This window comes from Anabrus simplex, chromosome 2 (assembly GCF_040414725.1).
Source record: "Anabrus simplex isolate iqAnaSimp1 chromosome 2, ASM4041472v1, whole genome shotgun sequence".
Classification (NCBI taxonomy): Eukaryota; Metazoa; Arthropoda; class Insecta; order Orthoptera; family Tettigoniidae; genus Anabrus; species Anabrus simplex.
This window is the reverse complement of record NC_090266.1, coordinates 377,235,388-377,252,996: the sequence shown is the minus strand read 5'-3', so window position 1 is coordinate 377,252,996 and position 17,609 is coordinate 377,235,388. Positions and strand designations below refer to the sequence as shown.

The following is a 17,609-nucleotide window of genomic DNA, read 5'->3' as shown; positions in this document are numbered from 1 at the left end:
GAACCATCCGTGTAAACGACGACTGAACCTGGATACTGACCAACAACGGACAGAAAGAGCCTCCGATAAATCGAAAGGTCCGTGTTTTCCTTCAGGCCAGTGTGCAGATCCAGGTTATTTCAGGTCGTCGTATTATCCACGGAGCTACCCCACTTGGTTGTCTGACAAGGCAGGGAACCGAAGGTACAGCAAACATTCTGTGACATATACCAACCGGCCGCTTTGCTCGAGGATGAGCATCGTACAGTGGACGGTTTCCATTGTGAAATACGCAAGGATACCTTGGGTGAAGTGGCATCTGTCGCAAATTTGCAGCATAGAACAGAAGCATTTGCTGGCGCCTCAGGCAAAAAAGGCAGCACACCAGATTCAGCGAGCAGGCTAGCAATGGGGCTTGTATGAGAAGCTCCCATCGTCAACCTAACCCCGCTGTGGTGGATGCTATTCAGGGGCACAAGGACGCTTTGCCTTGCTGATCCATATGCTGCACTGCCGAAGTCTAACCTGGATAATATATGTGGCCTATAAACTCGTAGGAGCACCATGTGGTCTGCACCCCAAATAGTGCTGCTAAGAAACTTCATGATATTCAACTTCTTGGTGCAATGTAATTTCAACTGCCATACATGTGGCTCCCACGATAATTTGCTATTGAAAAGGAGCCCAAGAAATAAGTAAATGTCAACTACAGGAAGAGCAACATTCCCTAAGAAAAGCTCAAGATCCGCATGAAGAGTTCGCTTCCGGCAAAAGTGGACAACAGTGGTCTTCTCGCTTTAAAACCGAAAGTCAAGTTCTAAAGTCCACCATTCCAATCTCCTAATAGCTTGCTGTAATTGCCGCTCTGCGACCGCCATATTAAGCGAGCTATAATGCAGAGCAAAATCGTCCACATATAGCGACGGTATTACTGCTGAACCAGCAGCAGCGACAATACCGTTTATGGCAATCGCAAACAGAGTGACACTAAGAACCAATCCCTGTGGGACTCCATTTTCTTGAACGTGGTATTGCGAATATGCCCTCCCAACTTGGACACGGAATAGACGGAGGGACAAAAAATTTGCAGTAAATACCGGCAAGTTACCTCGGAATCTCCACTGATGCAGGGCTGAAAGGATGCCATATCACCATGTGGTGTCAGGCCTTTTCTAAAGTCGAAGAAAACAGCCACCAAATGCTCTTTGCAGAGAAATGCATCCTGGATAGAACTCTCCAGGTGTACCAGGTGGTCAGTGGTCGAGTACCACATTGGTACTCGGACAAAAGTCTGCATTTCTCCAGACACCACACAAGTTGGCGATTTACCATCCTCTCAAATAGCTTACACAAACAGTTAGTGAGACAAATAGGTCTATAGCTTCCAGCATACTTAGGATTTTTGTCAGGCTTGAGGACAGAATCACGCCAGAGACAGAATCTCACCCTCTATCCATATTCGGTTGAACACTCGAAGGAGATAGAATAGACTATCCTCATTAAGGTGTTTCAACATCTGGTTATGGACATTGTCTGGCCCAGGAGACGTGTCCTTGCAAAGCGCCAAGGCGCTGTGGATTTCCCACTCCGTAAAGGGCACGTTATAGTCCTCCGAAGTTTGAGTGGCAAAACTAAGCTGATGACATTCTGCCTCCCGCTTCAGAGCGAGGAAATCACGATGGTAATTCCCGGAGCCAGACACATCCGCGAAATGACTTGCAAGATGGTTAGCAATTGAGTGGTTCAGTGACGATACTGCCTGCAATGGAAATTCCCAGTATAGAAGAGGATCCTTGGATACCCGAAATACGTCGAAGTTTAGTACACACTTGAGATGATGGAGTATGTGATGTCACAGACGACTTTGGCCAATCAGCATGTTTAAGAATCCATCGAGGAGGAGCCTTGACAGACTTTTGTTTTAACGAAGTAAGAATAATGGGAATATTGTCACTGTCACAGAGATCGTCGTGTGTATTCCACCGAAACAGGGGAACCAACGTTTGGCTGCATAGATTTAAGTCTATGCGAGAGTATGTGCTGCAACGTACACTGAAATGAGTTAGTTCACCTGTGTTCAAAAGACATAAATCCAGCTCTGTTATTGTTTCCAACTCCCTTCCCCTGGGGCAAGGCACTTAAGAGCCCCATATGGGGTGATGGACATTAAAATTTCCCAATAAGGGGAAGGAAGGGGGAAGCTGATCTATAAGATCAGTGACATCATGTACGCTAAGAGGCTGGCCTGGTGGAAAATAAACATTACACACTGTTGCTTTGACAGGCAGCGGAAAGCGAACTGCTACAGCCTCCAGCAGGGTTCTTAGTTGAATTTCTTCATTGTAGGTATCAGAACAGACAAAAAATGCCAACGCCACCGGAAGCCCGGTGAGCATAATGTCGTTCTGTCGAGCATAGTCGAAAATTTCTCAAGACCATATGATGACCTGATCTGAAATTTGTTTCTTGAATACAGACGATACTCGCCGAATACTCGCTAATGAGCTGGCGCAGCTCAGCAAGATGCCTATCATAACTGTTACAATTCCACTGTAATAGTGCCATAGTGTGGGTGTGGATTTCAGAGGTTTAGGTTAGAAGCAGCGTAATGCTACCTAACTTACACTCACATCCCCATCCGAAGATTGAGATAAATGCCCCATGTGCATCACCTCGTCGAATTTCTTCGACATAGTCCAGGGGTGGGGTTTCTTCCTACGTGGGTAGCGTGCAGGTTTTCCAGGAGTAAAACCCGCTGGCGTAGACTCAGACCCTCCGGGTGGAGGGCGTGAGACCCCACTTGAAGGAGAAGTGGAAGAACGCCTTGTAAGGGCGCTCTTCTTCCCCACCGTCGATTCTTGTTTAGCCGGGCCGGGAGGTGATTTCCCAGTCCTGGTCAACGATGCCGCCTCCACCGGCTAAGGCGCGGCTTTCGCCGACCTCCTGAGGGAAGGAGACGTCTGCTTCCCCTGCTGTGCCGGCGTAGGTTTCTTAGCCGGCACAGGCTTATTGGTGGCCGAAGGCCGGGATGGATCCGCATTTGAGCTCTTGCTCTTTGTGGCGTTGCTCTCAGGAGCAACTGCTCCCTTGGGCGCAGCAATCTTCTGGGAAGGTATTTCACTTGAAAATGACGAAACTGGGAGAGACTGTGCTATCATGCTGATGTCTAGTGTCTTGGTCGGTGCATTCAGAGAATTAAACTTACGGCGCGCTTCCTGGTAGGGAAGACCATCCAGGGTCTTGATCTCCTGGATCTTCTTCTCACTCAGATAGGTCAGACAGTTCCAATCTCGAGGAGAATGAAGACCAGAACAGTTAGTACACTTGTACGGAATTGTGCACTCCTCCGCGCCGTGAGCTACTCTTCCACATGTACCACACACAGACTGATTTGAACAACGAGATACCATGTGTCCGAATCTCTGGCATTGATAGCATCGCATAGGAGGCAGGATGTACGGCCTCACATCGCAACGATAGGTTGTTACCTTGACTTTCTCTGGCAACACTGATAATTTGAAGGAGACTATGAACGCACCCGTGGCAAAGTCTTCACCGCTGACTTTGCGCGTAATGCGCCGGACGTGTGTCACGCCACGGTGCTTCATGTCTTCCATCAATTCATCGTCAGTGTTCAGAACGAGATTACAGTGGAAAATAACTCCACGAACCAGATTCAAGGTTTTGTGCTCTTCCACTTTGACGGGGATGTCGCGAAAGTGGTCACACTTAAGCAACCGATCTGCTTGAAGTGCAGTGCTCGTCTTCAGAAGCCAACCACCCTTGCAAATTTTTTAAGATCCTCAAGTTCACCGTATACACCTTCGATGTGTCGACCGAAAAGAATCGATTTGACCAGCTTGAAATCTTGCCCATCTGGCAGCAACCAGGAACCTAGGGAAGCTGGAACCCAGAATAATACGCTGCGCTTGTTCCCTAGGGGTTGCCCCTTAGGGAATCAAAAGTTAAACACTTGGGTAGCGAACTACCCGAGGAGGCAGGCGGAAGTGGTTTTGATGTCATGCCCGAAATCATCCTCCTCGAATGCCACCCACTCCGATCAGGGGTCTCTGTAGCCGAACCAAGCTGCCAAGGCAATACCCACCTGGTCATAGCCAGTACTGCCCGGGGATGATGCCTAATATGGGATGACTGAGGCAATGAGCACTAGGACTCCCTTCCTCCAATCACTCGCAATAGCATGTAACCCGTAGCGTGTACAGAGCAGAAAATATAGAGAAAAAAATAAAAAACAAATAATAATAATATGTCCTTCTGGCATTCAGCTGTGCGGGGACCTGTGTTCTCAGGCGGATACTACTGCAAGGGTACATGACACTCCCACCTGCCGTTTCCTGGTGGTTACTTACGCAGGCTTTCAAGCGTAGTTGCACACGTAGGAGGCCCATCTCTGAGCAGCACCCACATAAAAAAATTTGAATAGGTCTACAACTAACCCTCAAAAAACAATTAAAAACATAAAGAGGGGACCATGGCTACATGACCCTTTAGGTCGCTTTCTACGACAGGCAGGGATTACCTGTGAATATATTCAGTCCCTCCCATCTACAGGAGGTCCAACACATTGAACCAAACTGCAATCCATGTCTGCGCCTAGGTTGCCCCTTTTAGTTGCCTCTTACGACAGGCAAGGGGTACCGCGGGTGTATTCTACATGTGCGTCCCCCATCCGCAGGGGGTAATATTTTCCTCATAAACATCTCTTTCATCAATTTTGACCAGAAAAGATTATGCTACCCATTGCACATTTTCCTTTTTAAACCAATGAAGTTCTTTAAAATTATGGATATTAGGGCTTTGAGGGTTTTTTTTTTTTATAGGTCTTCCTTCTTCCTGGAACACCCATAAAATATTCCATTATTGTGCACATTCCAGTAGCTTTTAGAATTCCTTGTGAGTGAATTCTTGGTATAAACTATCACCGCTCAATATTTATGTATGGAGCAAGCACTTCAGAGCTGAACGTTGTGTTTGTCCCCACTCTACTGGGGTGCATCATGCACAGCAAGCGAGACTTCCTAATCGTTCTTATGCGTGCAACTATAAGTTAAAACTTCAAATACGCTAGAGGACAGTAACTTACTTATTCATCTTTATGTGTATCAGCAAATATGTGCAGTGATTAGGGCCATGCAAAAGTTGTGGTTTAATGGGTTCCCAATATACTTAACAAGGAACAGATATCTCAATGGGTCATGACATGCTAGCAATAGATTAACAGGCTTCTGATCAAAACAGAGTTCAAGGACATATTTATCACATGTGAGTCCTGGTTTCACCAATATGAACCAAAAATCAGAGTAGGCCTACACAATGCAGGCCAAGAAGAGCAAAAGTTTCATGAAGTGCGAGTAAAAATCATGCAGCTAATTGTTTTTGACAAAACTGCCATTGTTTATGACTATGAAGTTTGTAAACAGTGCACTGTAAATTCAGAATACCATACTGTTGATCTTTAAGGATCACAAAATAAGAAAATTGTTGACATGAAACTACAACTTGCAACTAATGGATTCAACACAAGCACAATGAATGTAAAGCATGTGCAACACAACATTCAAAGAAGAAATAGGCATTTAAAGTCCTGCCATCAACCCTATTCAATGAATCTTACATCCTTAAACTTCCACCTCAAAGAAAGAAACATGACTTCCAATCAGGGGATTAACTTAACAATACTGCTTCAGGTAAGAGCTTTAGTGAGTGTTCTGAAATGTGGATTGAATGTTAAAAATCACTGTATCACATCAGAAGGAGACTACTCTGAACATTAGCAACAGCCATGGACTTAAAATAATACAAGTACGTAGTTTCACTTTTTTTTTTTTTTGGACAACTTCCCGTTCAAGCATTTTCAGATTTATTTCTTTCAACTCTTAATCTAGAAGATTTGAAGCTTAAAAACCAAATTTTAAAATGTCAAGGACATTTTTAGAGGAAGTTAAAGAGTCTGTTATGTCTTCAGGCCAAAAGCTGGTTGGATCCTCAAATAGCACTACTACCAAAGGTAGTTCTAGGGAAACAACAAGAACCAATAACAGCGGCTATGAGGCGCAGTAGGTATAATAAGGAGAGGTAGTTTGCCATTACTTTCCTCAAGGAAAGTTAGTAAAGGAGAGGAAACTCTTTTGTGGCAGTAGGACAGGAAAGGGCTAGAAGTAGGATGGAATCAACCATGGCCTTGATTAAGGTACAGCCCTAGTATTTGGCTCGTGTGAAAGAAACCATGCAAAACCATCTTCAGAGCTGCCAAGAATAGTGTTCAAACCCACTATCTCCTGAATGCGAGCTGACAGCTATGTAACCTAACCTGCGCAGCTACTCAATTGGTGTGTGAGAGAGAGAGAGAGAGAGAGAGAAAGAGAGAGAGAGAGGAAGCAGATGGCCAATGAAGATACTACGAGTAAAATTAGGGTTGCCATAAATCCAGTGACTCCAAACCAAGATAAAGTATAATATAAGACATTTACAGCAATCAGGATTGATGTACAGAACATTAAAAAAATAAAAATAAAATAAAAAAATATAAAAAAATTGCTATTTGTTCGGAGTGTCGACCTAGAAAGATCTTTTGCCCCTACTTGCACCATATGTGAGGAACCTGTGTGTATTTTGTAAATGGCGGAAGTGTAAAGTGTTGAACTTAAAGAAAGGAATGTTAAGGACGACACAAACACCCACTCCCCAGGCCAGGGAAATTAATCGTTTACAATTAAAAACCCCTGACCCAGCCAGGAATCAAACCCGGGGCCACCGGGTGACAGGCGATCGCGTTGCCCCCTACACTGCGGGGCCAGAAACGTACAGAACATGCTACCCTTTACTTTTTAACTTCTATTCCAACTAATCATAGATCTCCCTTGCTGTGATACTGTTAAAATTTAAGTATTGTCTTCAGCTACCAACATGAGAGGGCACTGTCTTCGGCATGGAGGAGATGTTCTGTTGTTGTTAGCACCTTACTCGCTTGCTCAGACAATGCTACAAGCTATTACTGAACCACTCTTTCTTTACTGGTCTGTGTAGGCCTACATCATGCCAAGCAACAAAACCCACTGGTCTAATATGATAAGGGTGCTTAGCATAGAGCTCGGTCCGGCAGAATGGAGCCACTGTTTTGTGTCAGACCAATGGTTGAATTGTTTTGGAGACTTTATCTCCCACGTGGTGATGAAATCTATGTTAAATTCTGGGACTGACACCACAGTGAATTAATTTCAGTCAATAGCAGTGTTCATTCAAATGGCTACTTTGGAACATGGTGTTCATTTTGTAATATTTTACAATAAAAATAAATATATTTATTATGGCCGCAGTGTCGGTCCTCAGCAGTGGCAATGAACATTACTATCGCAGCTTATGAGATTAGTAAGGATTTATAAGATTCTACTTTTTAAATTGTATACTTCAACCTAGGAGACAATGTTTAAAAAAGCATGGGGTAAAAGACAGACACTTAAAAGTTCAAAGATTTAAGCCATAATGGTGAGAGAGAGAGAAATCAGAGAGGAAGCAATGTTACTGGACTGAATATTAATAATATTATAAAAATGAGAGTAAACACCATTGTTAAAGAAAAGTTAATAATGATAAGAAAGGAAGATACTGTATTATATCACAAGATATAGGTGTTTATGAGGATGTCAAGAGTTTGAATTAGAAAGGCAGAAAAGGTAAATAATTCCACGTCCAATCAGCTAATGAAATGAATCTTCCAATGCACTTTGAAAGTTAACTTATAATAATCAGATATCCTGTCCAATGAAAACCCAAGTGAAATTAAATGACAACAGCAAATCAGTTCAAAACAGAAAATAACTGTGCAAGAAGAGTAGAAGGATCCACCGAATATACCACACGACTGACATTTATGGAGAGTTAAAAGACGTGGAGGTTAAGTATGGAAGAGTAGGCCTATGTAGCAAAAGAAGAAACAAAAAAGGGGAAAAACTGCGGAAGTGAAAGCACAGACCACAGTTTAAATGGAACTTTGAGGTTTAACGCTGCACTAACACATCGGCGGAGGTTTTCAGAGACAAGAGGATGGAAAAGGGCTAGGATTGGGAAGTTAGCGGCCATGGCCTTTATTAAGGTACGATCACAGCATTCGCCGGGTGTGAAAATGTTAAACCACAGAAAACCGTCTTCAGGACTGCTAGCAATGGAAAAATGGAGGAACTTCCCTGTAGTCCTATGACTTACGAGGAGCAACATGGCAAGTGAAGTGAAGGGTAAGAAGCATAACTTAAATCTTTGTAGACTTTTCTTTTTTATAATATTGGTGCCAAAATGGTAATTCTCCACACTGATTAAATAATTTTGTTATTATAAATGCCATATGTACTAAATTTGTAAAGTGTAGTAAAACGTTGTTTGAGGATAAATTGAATTAAGAACTTTGTTACTTCTCTCACTGCCTGATTTACTTAAAAAAATTGTAGCAGACCACAAGCTAGTAAGAACTGCTAGTAATAGCCTAACATTCATAATTTATTTTTTTAAATCTGAAGTAGGACTACAATATGGAATACAATCAAGGAACACGCCAGGTCTCCCCTTGCCATCCATCCAAGACAGTACAGATGCAGTAAATAGATACTGTTCAGTGTTCCAGCCGTCAGCTACCGTGATTGAAATAATACCACATATGTGATCAGACTCATAGGTCTCCCTCAGCTCTTCCCATTTATAAACACAAGATTTCATCTCATTACTAACCCCAGCCAGTTTGTACCAGCAATCATTCTAGCATTATAAAAATTAAATAAAAAAAATAACCCGCCTAGTCTACTCAACTGTCACTCCTATACAGCCGACTCTGTCCGAAACATCACTGAAAAGGTTATCTCCTCGTCTCTGAAATTGTATCCTTCTTACAAGATACAACTGATTCCAACTACGTACTGAGGATAATCGGGTTCTTTGAGCATCCTTTCATTCTGGGATAATACCAACTCCACCTTTGATAATAATTATACGTCCAACGTTGTGGAAATGGGTCAGAATTATTAATGGTGCTATCGAACTCGTTGAATCATTTCATACTTTTAAAAATGCAACAGCGAACGAATAGAGACCTCATTGTCTGATTTTCATAACATTAAATCACGATAAATCAACTGACAGCAGGATTTCGTTTTTTTTTTTTTTTTTTAAGGGGGAAAACTCCTTGTTCTCAACCTGCAAGGGGGTATCACTGGCTAAATAATTAAACGCCTCTAAACGGAGCAGAGAAAAACTAAAATAACAAACGCCTCTCACGGAGCACAGAAGAATTAAAATACCTTAATAATTGAATTTATGGGAAACCAACCTTCATTAAATTTTAAATGCAGCACCCAGATTCAACAGGTAGCTTTTGGTGAATAGGTATTCATATACAACACTATATTTCTTGTCTTGTCTTGATAATTTAATGGGCTTCGCGTGAAAGGCTATATTTGCTTGCTTGCTTGCTTGCTGATGCTTATTGGGCTGTGTCTACGACATTTCACCCAGTCAATACTCGCTTACGCATGTAAACACACTAGTCTAAATGAAAACACTTCAATTCAATAATTGAAGCCTGAACTTGCAAGTAGAAAAACACAAAACACGAAACTTCACTATATCACATAACTACCCCATTTTGCTAGTATAGACTGTTGTCATACGGGAAACTTCCAATCTTGCAATCACACTGCGTTTAAAGCGTCACTCACACGAAGAATCCAAAATAGCACTCATAAGTAATACACTAATGATATGAGGAATCACTCAAATGGAACCTGAGAAAGCATGAATAATTCTCACTGGATATTATAGACAAAATTATAACACGATCTTGGCTTCATCTAGAAACAAATTTAGCACTCTAATAATCTCTTCTGTAGGATTACAGAGCAAACAAGAAACACTGGTAGGAAAAACCTGCTTAAGTCGCTGGAGGTTAGCCATAAGTTTTTTACGTTGGTTAGCATACAAAGAACATTCAAAGAGGATGTGATTAGAATCTCCATTACGTATATCTGTACCACACAGACAGTTGGTATCTTGCGTTAAATGGAACCGTGATCGATATTGTGGTGTGAGGGCATGATTAAACCGTAACCGAATGATGTTAATAATATGTCGTCTAGTATAAGATCCTCGTATAAACCAAGGTTTAACTAAAAGGCTTGGTTGTAAATGATAATAAAATTTACCTTTGACTTGTGCAGTTTGTCGGAAGAAATTCTGCCAGTCTGAACGTCCCTCCTGTCGAAAAATAACTACATAATCAGAAGCTGGAACCATATTGTTAGTATTCGGAACAGGAAGACGAGAAGCTTGTTTTGCAAAACAGTCTGCTTTTTCATTACCGGCGATACCCACGTGACCTGGTACCCATACTAAAGTTATGGAAATACCGACATTGTCAAGCATATAAAGGATACTCTTGACATTGTAAATATACCAATTATAGGATAACTCATCAGAAACCAAAGATTGTAATGCACTCAGCGAATCCGTATAGATTGTAGCTCGCGTATATCCCTTTCGCTGAACAAAAAGTAAGGCTTGCTGTATGGCAAATAGCTCCGCCGTAAAAATCGAACAGTCACTAGGCAAACCATATTGTTCACTAAAATTTAGAGAAGGTATATAATAAGCGGAACCGACTCCATTAATGTTCTTTGCCCCATCTGTAAAAATGTTTATGCTTCGTGGAATATGAGAAAATTTCACTCGTTTAACTGGACATATCTCGATCCCCTGCAGACAAGGAAATGTAGTAGAGCCATTACGCATAGGCCAAATGATTTGAGGCTTAAAATGAGAAACCGGATAGGGTAAAGTATAGGGTAGTAAAGTAGCACTGTGTATTAAGGTACACTGCTTCGACTTTAATGTATTAAATGCATGAAACAATGCAGGCAATCTGCTTAAACCCTGGCGCCTAACAGAATAATACTCCGAGAGTAACTGTAACTTCGGAATTAGAGGATGACTTGTGAATGAAAACTTTTTAAGTAAATATTTCGTTGCAAGTATTTTTCTACGTACTTGTAAGGGAGCTTCGCAGGCTTCAACGAGGAGGGCATTGGTAGGTGTGGATTTTAAAGCTCCAATACAGGATCGTATTGCTTGATATTGACAAGTGTTAAGAATATGTAAGTTAGTAGAAGATGCTACGTCGAAAATATGTGATCCGTAATCCAATATCGTCCGAATAGTGGTTTTGTACAGAGATAGCACCACAACGGGATCTGCCCCCCATTGCCTACGGGTTACGGCCTGTATAACCTGAATATACCGTTCACTCTTCGAACGCAAATATAAAAAATGATGTTTCCATGTAAGTTTTTGATCGATAAATAACCCAAGATATTTATGGTGGCTAACCACTGGTATTTCATACTGATCAAAGGCAAGTGGCGATCGGTCATAGGTTCTGCGATGTGTAAATATCATTGCTCGACATTTCGCTATGGAAAGATTTAACCCATGGGCCTCTAACCATGTTCTAGCTTCATAAAGCGCGAGACTAATATGTTGTCTACAGAGCTGTAAATCTTCGTGTGTACAATAAATCAAAAAATCATCAGCATACGCCTGTATGCGAGCATGACGTAAAATGACCGTTTCAAAATCTTTCATAAAAAGAGCGAAAAGAATACCACTCAGAATATCGCCCTGAGGCAACCCATTACTTACCTGCCGGGGCTGGAGTGTACAAGGCGTCGATTTAAATCGTAGTGTTCTGTAAGTCAGAAGTTGTCGGAGAATGCTAATAAATCCCTCAGGAATCTTAAGGGTTGCAAGTTTTTCCCATAAGATGTGCAAAGGTACGGAATCATAAGCCCGTTGAATATCAAGAAAAACCGCTATGGTACTATGTTTTCTATGACGAGCTAAAAGTAAATCGATAACAAAACTATTAAACGCATCAGATGTACTGCGTCCCTTAAAAAAGGCATATTGATATCGAGGCGTCAAGTTATAGTATTCTAATACCCATAGGATTCTTCGAAGTAAGATCTTTAGAAACACTTTACGGATGCACGAACCGAGGACTATACCGCGATAATTACTTACCTCTGTGGGTAACTGCTTGTTTTTAAGAATGGGGATTAGGAAAAATTCATTCCAACTAACAGGTGTACTGTGATTGCGAAAAATATCATTATACCTATTTAGTAATACCTTCTTTGCGCGAATAGGTAGTAATTGGAGCATTTGATAGGAAACATTATCTGGACCTGGGGAAGAATTTGAGCATGAGCGGAGTACTGCTTCTAATTCCTGATAGTCGCAGGGTTGTAGCAATACGGAAAAACGTGTGTCTAGTGGGTCTTGGTAAGGAACATACTGTGGCACTACAAAATCTGGCGTTTCTCTTACAAGAAAATCTGATAATACTTGACCTGGGATGGTCTTGGCAGGGGAGTGCTGCGTCACTCTTGTGATTGCCCTGATGGCATTCCACAAGTCTGCAATCGGAACCTGGCGTGTGAAGGACGATATAAACTCCCTCCAAGCGTCACGCCGTTTTTGATGGAAAAGTCGGCGGGTTTGTGCCATGTGTCGTTTGAGCCGGAAGTAATGCTCAGGTGTTGCGTGCTGCCTATATTGTCGAAACAGTACTTTACGAGTTTGGATCATCAAATGGCATTCTTCATCCCACCACTTAACATGCACAGGTTTTCTAGAAGATAAAGGAGGTGAAGCGCTGATGGGGTGATGAAGGTTAATATAAGCTGTTAAAATCTGCATTAAAGTTTGATATGAAAAAGTATTTACCGGTATTTTTTGTAACGCGTCCTCAATGTAGGCGGTAAATATTTGTGGTTTAAAACTCCTTAAAGATCGAATCATGTTATGTGAAACAGTGTGGGGGGGTGGAGAAAAAGGTCTGCCTACTCCATAAGTAATAACAATAGGGAAATGATCACTGGAATAAGTATCACTCAAAGTATGCCATGTAGCGATAGACACCATATTTCGCTTACACAATGTTAAATCTACTGCGCTAGGAGGGGCAGAAGGCGCAGTCAAACGCGTAGGAGAGCCATCATTCAAAATAGCGAAAGCATGGTTATTTACTTCATTAAGGAACTGTGTACCTTGAAGGGTATCCAAATGTCCTCCCCACAGGGTGTGATGAAGATTAAAGTCCCCAAAGATAAAAACATATGGTTCGGTAGTAAATTGTTGAAAGAATTGGTTCCATTGTCTCTCAGTAATGGAAAATTCAGGAGGACAGTAGATATTCACAAGTAAAAAATGCATATAATATAATCCTATAACATATGTATGGGGTATGGCCTGAATGTTCAAATGGATGCTATATGTCACGGATGAGTGGACCAAAAAGGCAACCCCCCCGTAACCGGGTCCATCATTACGTAAAACTGTGTAATTTGGATACTTGATGCGAGTCTCTAGATGAAACCAAGTTTCTTGTATAGCTACGAAGTGAGGTACTGTTTCCTGTATTAATTTATATAGCTCATGACGCTTGTTCATGAGACTTCTAGCATTCCATTGAGTGATTCTGATCATAGAATTGAATAAAATTACAAATCCTGTCCCTTAACTGGAATACATTATGCGCTAACGCGGGGTGATCACCCAATAATTGTACTAATTGCTGAATAGATTGATAAAGACCACTTTGAAGATGTTCTCTTTGCCTATGAAATGACGAAAGTGGCTGCGCCATGGATGCGCTACTCGTGGCAACAGGTTCGTCAAAAGGTGCCTCCATCCGACGGTTTGCGCCGCCGTAAACAGGTGTAAGTCTTGAAGCCGCCATCTCCATGCGGGGAAGCTCGCGAACCAAATTTTGGTAACCTTCCTTATCATATCCTGGGGCTGGTGCTGGTCTCGGGGATTTTAAAATTACTTGAGTGAATTTCCTCTTACGGGGATTCGACTGTGTAGGAGTCTGCCCCTCCCCATTTAAAGGGGGAAAATTTTGAGAAGTGTCCACTAGATTATATTCCCTAGGTTGGACTTTTTGAACAGCGTCCTTGAAAGATAAATTCTGGTGGCTCATTATCTTTTTAATGTGGACCTGCTGTTGATGCGTTGGACAATCCACATTGCCAGTTGAATGGGAACCGCGACAATGCACACATTGAAAGAAAGTTTCAGTACAGTTCGCCGTAGTATGGTGCAATGCACATTTCCCACACCTGGGACTTGTTGCTCTGCAATGCTTATCAACGTGCCCGTACCGCTGGCATTTTTTGCAGATGATGGGAGCAAAAACATATGGCTCCACCTCTAAATGCACTTGATATAAAGACACGTACTGTGGAAGTTTCTGTGCACGAAAAACCACTTTGATAGATCCAGTAGGTACATACTGTGTGCCTTCTTCGTTAACAACTCGACGGTTCAAACGTTTTACAGATTTTATTGTAGCAGGAGACTTCAAGTGCTTTAATATGGCATCCTCAGTCAAGGTCTTCTCTACTCCCCTGATGACTCCTACCCGCAATACATTAGAGCTAGGTATGTATGCCCGTAACTGCAGCTCAACTAATATAGGGTGTTTCAAAAATGAATTTGCCTGTACAGCATAGACAAATTCTATTTGTACCCTATTGCGTCCCTTGCGGGCCACTGATTTTATGCCTGGAATATTGTTCTCATAGAAAGTCCTACCTAGGGTCATAGGATGCATGTTACCGACATTGCCTGATGATGTGGACTCCACAAAAATAATGAAAGGTCCATAATGAGTACTAGGATAAAGTTCCTGCGACTCAGTCTTCGAATTCGAAGTAGTAGTCTCTTTATTCACTACCTCATTGGGTGTATTAGGTGTACTCACTGTACTACTATTCTCACTTAGACTATCATCCTCATCCTGTTCCATTTGAACTGTCTCTTCCCGAGCAACTTTGAGGGTTGAAGGATCAGGAGACTCCTCACCACCACTTTGCTCCCCCATAACTTACGTATTACACTCGCAAAAGCACTACTCTATACCGTCCACGCTACCTCCTCACAGCAACTGTCAACGCAACTGCACACGAGCACTGCTAAGAGGGAACTCTAAAAGGCTATATTTCACTAACAATTATCTTGAATATTTATCATAACGGACGTAGTAATACCAAATGCTCTCTCGCAGTAATCGGTTTACTTCTTCCTCGTACTATTTTTGGTCTTCGCTTCAGCGCTACGTCCAGTCACTGATTTGATTTCAGTAGTATAGTCATAGTGATGGAGAGAGATGGGACAAGGGGGGGAAAAAAAAAACAGAGCTGCTACTTTGAAGCTGCTTCGCAATTATTATTAATAAGAAAAGCGCACAAACGTGCAGAGAGTTTAGGTTCACAGTTCAATGCTATATTCCATTAGTGATTTAGTGCGCTTGTGGCACTCGTGACTCGCTGAAGTGGTAGCGCTTACAGGCCTTCCCGCAGAGGCTGCATACACACTCTGGTGAGGGTTCGTGGAAACTGTTTCTTGTGCATAGCTTGTGGTGGAAACCGTGCACCGCAAGCCTAATTAGGGCGCTTCGTAAATTCTTGTTTGGTCCCGTCCAGTTCCGATCTAGCATCGCATCTGTTGCGTAGAATTCGGGCCAGATGTTCGCTCTCTTGTTTTGTCTGTCCCGAAGTAGGTCCGACTCTTGTTTCGTCGCTGGCAGCTGTTGTTTGAACCTCAAGTCTTCTATGGCGATCACGATAACACGTGAAAGAATGGTGGAAAGAGAAGAACGCAGAAAATGAACGAAGATAGTCTTGTGTATAAAACCTCAGCCAACAACGGGATAGACAAGTATAATACTCAGACGACACGGAAGCCTAGACCAGCACCTCCACAAAGGAGTAATACGCAAATCCGCCGTCCTAACGAAGCACAAGCAGAAACACTGCCGAGAAAGGAATATGTAAAAGGTACCAAACAAGGAGAAATGAGACTGAAACCTGCAGAAAAGAGTGCATGGCTTTATGTTGCGAAACTAAGTCAAGACACTACTACAGATGACGTAGTTCCATACTTAAAGGAAAATGGAGTGGAAGGAAAGATCCACTACGACATGGTGAATGAAAGAATTGGAAGTCGGGCCCATTGAGAAATGTGAATTAGTTTACAGCTGCAATTTTTGGCCATCTGACGTCTACTGTCGGCCGTTTCGATAACAATGGAAATACAAAGGCCCATACTAGCGGGACAACAAAGATACTAACATGGAATGTGGAAGGACTACAAAGTCTACTGAACGTTCTATCACAAGAAATCCTAATCAACTATGATATTTGCATTCTCACAGAAACTATGGTTAGAGAGGAATCGAGATTTGACGTTCCAAATTTCTACAATGTTCATGCATACGCAAGACAATACACAAATAGAGAAAGACCGTCCGGTGGCGTTGCCTGTACAGTCAAACCACACTTGGCCCCAATAAAGCTACTATGGAGGGAGGAGGATATATTAGTTGTAGAAAGAAAACCATGTGTGATAGTGGCGGCTTATTTTAAGCCTGAACAAACTGCTACGGACATAATATACTATCTTGGAGCAGCTTTGAATACTTTTCAAGGAACAAGAAAGGCTGTTCTAGCTGGTGATCTGAATTATAGAATGGATATAGAAAATTCAAAGAGTAATGGAGTAGTCAGTTACCTAAGAATGGAAGGTTTTCATGTCCGTAATTGAAGCCAAGACTGGACATACATAAGTTACAATGGGGCTAGTGCAATAGACCTCATATGCACCAGAGGAATGCCTGGAAAAAGGAGTGCCAATGCAATACTGTCAGAAGGAGCTGCTATCCGCAAACATATCCCAGTCACCTTAGAAGTAGATGGTGAAGTTAAGGACGAAATTACGGCAACAGCAACTAACAATACAATCAAAAAATAAACATAGATAAAGTGAGAGAAATTATAGAGGATATACCAAAGGTAGTACAACAGATCAAGGAAGGAGATATTGATGACGCTGCAACATGGATCCAATACTGCATCAATAGTGCAGCAGCCCCATATGTATAAGGGAGAAAAGCAAAACCATGGTTTGACGAATCATGCTATATTCAGAGGAAGGAGACTCTGAAAAAGCTTCACAACATGAGACAAAAGAAAGACAACAAACCATTGGAAGAATGCCGGCAGCAGAGGAAAAGCTATAAAGACATGCTCAAAAAGAAGAAAAGGGAATACATAGAAGAGGCACAAAGAAAGGTCATTACGGAAGCAGAGTCAGACCCGTATAGGGCCCTACGACTTAAAATTCAAAGATTCTAACCCAGCATATCAATGGAAATCTGGGAAGACCATTTCAAGAAAGTAACCTGTGCAAAAGAATCAAGAACCAAAATCAGACCCCCAGAAGACCAGAATATGACGGAATCCATTAGAGAAATGGAGAATTTAAAGGCTGTGCAGAAAATGAGGAATAATAGATCTCCCGGACCGGATGGAATCAGGACTGAACATCTTAAGCAAACTACAGATGAACTGTTACCAGTATAGATGGCGCTATTAAACAAATGTTTAGAACTCGGCCGAATACCAAGTGAATGGAAGAAATCAACAATTAAGCTTCTGTATAAGGGAAAGGGCGGTATTGATGATCCAAACTCGTACCGAAGAATTGTATTGCAGTTGGTTGTCCTGAAG

General features: G+C 42.0%; 1 protein-coding gene across 5 annotated transcripts in view; it reads right to left on the bottom strand.

The window, feature by feature from the left end:
* Drep4 (DNA fragmentation factor-related protein 4) overlaps positions 1-9,442 on the bottom strand; it is a 247,298-nt gene extending 237,856 nt beyond the window's left edge. For 4 of the 5 annotated variants that reach the window (XM_067140794.2, XM_067140796.2, XM_067140795.2 and 1 more), the window contains exon 1: positions 9,314-9,349. Coding sequence is in view for 1 of the 5 variants with exons in the window: in XM_067140797.2 (XP_066996898.2) it covers positions 9,314-9,319 (6 nt within the window). In the remaining 4 variants the exon portion in view is untranslated. Of the gene's footprint in view, positions 1-9,313 lie in introns of all 5 variants that reach the window. The other variant, XM_067140797.2, reaches the window with a different exon arrangement.
* Between the last annotated feature and the right edge of the window lie 8,167 nt (positions 9,443-17,609).